Source organism: Sardina pilchardus, chromosome 18 (genome assembly GCF_963854185.1).
Source record: "Sardina pilchardus chromosome 18, fSarPil1.1, whole genome shotgun sequence".
Classification (NCBI taxonomy): Eukaryota; Metazoa; Chordata; class Actinopteri; order Clupeiformes; family Clupeidae; genus Sardina; species Sardina pilchardus.
The window spans coordinates 25,775,546-25,783,045 of record NC_085011.1 but is presented as its reverse complement, the minus strand read 5'-3'; the positions used below and the strand labels follow the sequence as shown (position 1 = coordinate 25,783,045).

At 45.7% G+C, this 7,500-nt stretch overlaps 1 protein-coding gene across 1 annotated transcript in view; it reads right to left on the bottom strand.

Moving 5' to 3' along the window:
* zgc:154058 (Transmembrane protein 150A-like) overlaps positions 1-7,500 on the bottom strand; it is a 39,735-nt gene that overhangs the window by 10,600 nt on the left and 21,635 nt on the right. Inside the window, exon 6 of the mRNA XM_062519826.1 lies at positions 4,347-4,474. Within this exon, the coding sequence (XP_062375810.1) occupies positions 4,347-4,474 (128 nt within the window). The remainder of the gene's footprint in view (positions 1-4,346; positions 4,475-7,500) is intronic.

The following is a 7,500-nucleotide window of genomic DNA, read 5'->3' as shown; positions in this document are numbered from 1 at the left end:
GAGCAAAAGTGGAAGAGTGAAATGGTTTTTTTTTGCCAGTGGTTCTTAACTGGTCTGGTTTTGGAACCCATAATTTCACAAGTTCATAAAGTTGTGACCAACTATATACTATTTAGCATTCAGGCCAACGAATATGGTGAGGTAGCCTACATAAGACACGCAAAGTGCCTGGCCTATTTGTGTGGAAAATGCAGATGTTTGGCATTACATTTGTGAAGTCTTTAACTGCTGATATTACCTCAAAGTACTACTCGACAGGTTTGTCTTTGACAGGGGTGCGTTGTTTCCAAGTGGCACTTTAGTTTGGATGGTTTTATGCTCTCATGTGCACCCTACACTGTCTTATATTGTCCTCAATTTAAGTTAATCATATTCTATCTTACTTCAAGTTTTAAGGGTTGCAGCCAACACGTTTCACATGATATCTTAAAATGATGCATACTTTTGTAAAATTAGCTCCCTAACATTATATCTAACATGACCTGTCACATAAACTTGTCTATGTCCATGCCATGGCAATGACTGACATAGACTACGGATAAAGTTTATCAAAATAATGGGCCAATGATCGATCTGATCAGGTAGCATTTTAAATTGGCGATTTTTTATTTCTTTTTAGCCACAAGCTCCGCGACCTATCAGTACCACAACTCACTTTTGGGTTCCGACTCACCAGTTAAGAAACCCTGGCCTAAGCTATAAACTTTCCACAATGTCAATATTACATTAGGGCAGTAGACTATATACAATACAACATAACAATACAACAGTGTCAGCTGAGTAGGTAGAATAGGCAGATATAAAAAATTGCCTACATTACGTGATTCTACAATTGCAATACTGGGTTTTGTGTGTGTAATAAGATAAATAGGCACTGGCAGATGCGATAGGTAAATAAATATATGTTTTCGTGTTAGCGCAAGCTGTAGCCTGTAGGCCTATTGTAAACTCAAATGCTAAAAACAATAAGCCATGTAGCCTATAACTGCAAGCATGTTTGCTAGATTGCTTATATTTCTGAACCCTGATATTTCAAACTAGTGTGCTGCAAGTGCATCAAGAAATTTCTCGCCTTTGACTGTTAATGGTGAATCGTAGACTAGGATTTTGGGGTGGCACCTGGGGTGGCCAATTGAATCTCAAGGGTGGCCTGTGCCACCCACAGCCACCCCTCTGGCTACGCCTCTGATGGCAAGTCCATGTTCTAGTGCCAGTATACGTCTGTATACAGTATATACACATTTAAGTACCAGTTTTTACTGAATGTGTTTAAGCGCACGAGACATAATAAACACAGGATTACTTGAGAGGTCAAAAAGGTAGCATGAATATAATTCGATCGAGTGTTTGTTCCTTAACAAGGCCACTCAATTGTGGGTTCTATACAGTATCTTGATGCCTGGAGGGCTATACAGCATCCCGTAGTTAAAAGTTAGCTGACGACTCCTCAATGTGAACTGAGATACATTTGTGTGTCTCGTTTTAGGTGTCTCCTTGCCTTGTAATCAAGTGTGGAAAATCCCTGGAAGAGGGAGTGAGGGCGCCGGGTGCTGATAACGGCCTTCCTGTGAGACTGCTCGTCACTTCATGGTGATGCACCCCCCCCCATTAGCCTGGGGCTTTATTTGGCAGCGCCATTTCCCACTCTCTCCTCCCACATCCCACATCATCTCTGAATGAGGGAGCACTATGTTGCAAGGCCTGGTCGACCAAGACGGCCGGAACATTTTGTACAAACGACTTCCTTTCACAATCATAAACGAGTCAAGCAATTCTGTGGGCAACTGTGTACGTGTGTGTGTGTGTGTGTGTGGTGGGTGAGTAGACATGTGTTAAGAGTTGCCGTTTAGTCTGGTCTGTGTTTAGCTTAAGCTGGACTGAAAACCATTTTTTGAAGACTTGTGATTGTGTGTACATGTGTGTGTGTGTGTGTGTGTGTGTGTGTATGTGTGTGTGTGTGTGTCTGTGTGTCTCTGTGCTTGTGTATGCTCATACAGATTTAATAAATCACAGACTCCATGTGTTTTGCTCTTCCATGGCATTCTTTCCCACTCATCCAGCTCTGCTTCAGACTAGTGGGAAGTCCTTGTTGATAAACACAACATCACTGCTCGACACAAACACTTCAGGGAAAAAGAGTGATTTCAGGAGAACTTTGCAATGCTAAATTGTGACAACAAGACAGCCCTAATTGACCATTCTAAAGATGGTTTACTATCTCGTTTCACCTCACAATGTCCACACGTCACTCAATTCAGTCTTTACAGTAACCACAGCTCTAGACACAAGAAGTGAATCTGTTCCCTTTAACTATAAAGTGTCCCTAATCAGACTTCATCATGGAGGAGGGGTGTGGTGTGGGGAGTGACATGAAGAGATTGGGATTGGACAAGACAACGGGGCCGCTAGGGGAAACAGTAAGAACAAAAAAAAACATGGCTTTGAGAGTGTAGCATGACATGACAACAGGCAGATATACAGAGAGAGAGAGAGAGAGAGAGAGAGAGAGAGAGAGAGAGAGAGAGAGAGAGAGAGAGAGAGAGAGAGAGAGAGAGAGAGAGAGATTAGCTTGAGAGAGCTTGCTTTGACACACCAAAGCTAATACCCGTCTGGTGAGATCTAAAGTTGATGTATGCCAGACGATGGGTCCTCCTTCACTTTGGCCAAACATTACTGCATTCAATACGGTATACATTGCCGTATATACTCTACTGTACGTCGTCTGAGAGGGAAGTCATTAACACTCTTCCGGTAGCTAGATAACTCTCCTTGTGTCAGTACTCCTGAGGGGTAACAGAGTCATTACTCCTGAGGGGTAACAGAGTTAGCGGTTTGGCACGGGGCAGATACCGTCACCACAGAACTCGTTTCAGCTGCCTCTTTTCCAAGGAAGCCTGAGTGGGTATTTCAAAACTACTCGCATGCCAGTCGCTCGGGTTCCACAGATGTCTTACCGTAACAGCGCCCACTTTTTGGGAGCGTACTGTACAACGTGGGTTGTGTCTGAAAACTTCCAACACTGGTGCCAAACGTCTGCATCATCTCCCCGGGCGTTGTACCAGACCTGTTCACTTCGCCATCTTTTAACTATCAGTTACGGTAAGTCTGAGACACTGTTTACATGAACAGATCTCAAAAGGCTTAGCCGTCAGCTGCTTCCTGTTTAGAGCTATCTGTGCTTGGCACCAAGGATTTCTGGGATACATACCACTGAGTGGGTTTCAATGGCTGCAAAGTACACAAAGTCACTCAAGACAAAACCACACACACACACACACACACACACACACACACACACACACACACACACACATACAGAGAGAGAGAGAGAGAGAGAGAGAGAGAGAGAAAGGAGAGAGAAAGACGCTCAAATGTGATTTGAACATCTGAAACATTTACATTATCTGGTGGATCTCAACCCCCTCCTCTCGCCGCCTCACCTCGCTGTCTCCATGGAAACGTGCCCATAAAGCACCGAGCGCGATGCCCCACTGGCTGACCTTGCTCGTGGTCTGGGCAGCGAGCCAACGTTCCAAACATTTAAGGTACTAAGGACCCTCACTCTGCTCTGCCTTCCTCAAGCACCGGCTCTGATTCAAAAATTAAGACAAGGCTTTGTGTGTGTGTGTTTGTGTGTGTGTGTGTGTGTGTGTGTGTGTGTGTGTGTGTGCCTTCTGTTGGTGTGTGTGTGTGTGTGCCTTCTGTTGAATGATGGTTCACCATGGAGCGTTCTCAAGGAGATTAAGAAAAAAGATAAAACCATCACAGGGTCAGAGTGCAGCTCGTCATAATGCTATGGTATCCATGCGTACAGACTCAACTACACACACACACACACACACACACACACACACAAACTCACACTCACACTCACATACACACACACACACACACACTCACAAAGATACATACACACACACGCAAGCGTGCGCACACACACACACACACACACACACACACACCTTGTCCTGTAATCAGGAGTCTTTATAAATTAATAGTATATGGATTCCGTAGCTGATTCCCTACTGTTATCTATTTCATCTGCTTTCACATAGTTTGAACTAGTGCTTATAGGGTTGTGGACATACTGTATGATTGATGACTGAAGAAGACTGCGGATGCCTGATGTGCACAGCAGAAGTGATCTGCATGTATGTGTGTGTGTGTGTGTGTGTGTGATGAGGGTGGTGATCTGCATGTGATCAGCATGTATGTGTGTGTGTGTGTGTGTGTGTGTGTGTGTGTGTGTGTGTGTGTGTGTGTGTGTGTGTGTGTGATGAGGATGGCCAAAAGAAAATGAAAGATGCATTGCATGATTTTAGGAAAAACAACTGAACTGCCTTTACCTGGAAGTTGCCAACAATGATGAGTCCAGCGGCACAGATCCAGCCAGTGGAGAGACTGGCCGTGTTCAGCACACAGTTCTGATGCTTCTCAATCACGTGGGCATAGCGCAGAAGTACAATCACCATCACTGTAGGAGAGAGACAGAAAGAGAGAGAGAGAGAAAGAGAGAGAGAGAGAGAGAGAGAGAGAGAGAGAGAGAGAGAGAGAGAGAGAGAGGACCTTGTTAATACATTTGGGTCTTGATACTATCTTGACTCCTGAAGACAAATCTCCTTTGAGAGCTCCTAAAACACAGGGCTCTTCTCTAGGGGCCAGATAGGTCACACACAACCTACTGACTACAGAGTTGTCACTCAGGTGTCACATTCTGAATGCAGGTTAGAGCAGCCAAGCTTCCAACCTATATTTCAACCACGACAATGGCGCGAATGGGATGATTTACTGTCAATTAATGGATTCGGCTCCTGGGATTCACATCTCACACGGTGGGAGCCTTACCAAGCATCCTGTTGCTATCATTACCCATCAACCCTTGCAGCCGCCCCTTGTCAGGAAGCAGTAACTCAATGGGCCTGCCAATCTGTTGACTGCATCTAATGCATGTGAGAATCCAGGCCCTGACACACAGTGCTACTCCGTCAGCCGTGGACACACAAGCGAGACCAGTGGAGTCACATGGATGGGTGACAAGCTCAATTAGATGGTGGCAGCACACAGCCCAGAAAAGGGCTCTGCTGGAACAGCAGTTAATAGCAGAGAGGCAAGGATATATAGAAGACAAGAAACCGCAGAATACAAAGAGAGAGAAGGAAAGAAAAAAGACAGAAAAAAGAAAGAGAGAGAAAGAAAGAAAGAGAGACAGGCGGTAGAGGAAGGAGTTAGTAATGTGTGTGAGAGAAATAGAAACTGAGGAAGAAACACGTAATAGTGGAAGAAGGATGGGGAAAGGTATAGATGGTTTAAGATTGAGGCGGGGAGAGAGGGAGTGCAGGAGAATGAGCAAGAGTACCGGTAGAGATGAACATGGGTGGGGTGGGGTGGGCTGCGCTGGGGTGGTTAATGTTAATGGGCACCACTGTACTGGATGTCCAGACTTCTTAAGCACTCATTTGTGTCGTGAGAGCAGGGAGAGACCGAGCTTTGTTTGCTGTGCTGCTGAGGTTAATGCTTAATGAAGGCTCACTGGGGGTAGATGGATGGGGAGAGGGAGAGGGGAAACACACACACACACACACACACACATACAGGCACCAGGCACGCACACATTCACACGCATGCACACATGTGCATGCAACACGTACGGCTTCACACACACATTCACAGACTCACGTAACTCACTCCATGCATGCACACACATACACACGCACACATGTACATGCACACACACACACACACACACACACACACACACACACACACACACACACACACACACACACACACACACACACACACACACACACACACACACACACACACACACACACACACACACACACACACACACACACACACACACACACACACACACACACACACACACTTTCAACCGCAGCTTCCAACTTCTTTGGACAGCTTCCAGAATGTTCTAAGCAGCCTGGTGGCGGCTCTCTGCTTGGGGGCCGTCCAAAAAGGGAACAGGCCGAGTACTCCAGGGGACTTTAAAGGGGAGGACGGAGGGCTGAGTGAGGCCGTGAGGGTGGGGGTAGCCGGGTGGGGTTGCTGGGGGTAAAGAGATTGAGGCAAAGCCAAGTTGAACGAGTCCAACAGTCCCACTGACCTCCTAGTCAGTACTATGCTGAACAAACCACTGCAGGCTATTGTAACAGACCGGAGCGACAGAACCGCGCATAGCTTGTATCGCAGAAATGATCTAGAACATTCCAAACAGGGACACAAGGAGGTGGATTACTTCAGTGGGTTATTCCATCTGCCCCCTCTAGTCCCCATTGCCTCCGGCTGCATCTGCGGAGGGGCAGTTGTGTAATGCAGAAGAGGCAGAAGAGGCAGGGAGCAGAGCAAACACAGCACATCCCCCCTCTGTGCAGGGGACACAGGATATTCCCTCATATCTCCCATCACAGGAATTAGGGCAAGCTAAACCAAAGGTAACCCTTCCCTTCAACTCAGCATCTACAGAGAGTACAAATACAATTATAAATCACTATAAAGAATTCATAACGGATTATAATGACTGGCAGAACAGTTTTCATAAATGTTTATAAATAGACATGACTGTACTCATTAAGTTATGATGCTGTGTTATAAGCCTTACACACATGAAAACATGCATGACTTTACATAGCTCCTTAATAACAATTCAAAAGACCAATGAAGATACAGGATGCATACACCCAGAGTATCGTGTTCTAAATCCCAATCAGGAAACATTAATACAATAGGCTCATATAATTGTTCACATGACTTGTCTGTTTGACGTATGATTATTACCAGGCCTTAATTGCACACAGATGACAGATGTGAGAAATCAAAAACCACAGAGCAGTCCCAGGCCCAGAGAGCATTATATAACACTAGACATGTAAGACTTGTCGAAGTGGCGCTCACTAATCTCTTCCTCTCGCTGATAAGACACAGGAAAGGGGATTACCATGGACGTGTGAACAACATTTAAGGGCCCCAATTACTCCACTAGCTCATACTTGTAAGGAGAGAGGAGAGGAGAGGATTGTCATAAACGGGAGGAGATGTAATAAAACATCCGAGCGGTGGGCTTCTGTTTCTCGGGCTTGTTGTGCTTGATGTCTATCTCTGTGCTTTAATCGTCGCCCCAGTGCACAGCCATGCTGCGACTTTTAACGTCGGCCAGTGTTTTCTCTCTTGCTATCTCTCCTCTACAGAGAAGACACATCACACACAGACACACACACACACACACACACACTGTCTCTCTCTCTCTCTCTCTCTCTCTCTCTCTCACACACACACACACACACACACACACACATAGAGACACACACACACACACACACACAAACACAGCAGATTGCTGGGGTGTGGACATCTGCTGACTAAGACAAATGCCCTCACCTTGCAACGGTCTCAGACGAGGACTCGTATGACATACACAATCACACAAGTAAACTGTCAAACACACACACACACACACACACACACACACACACACACACA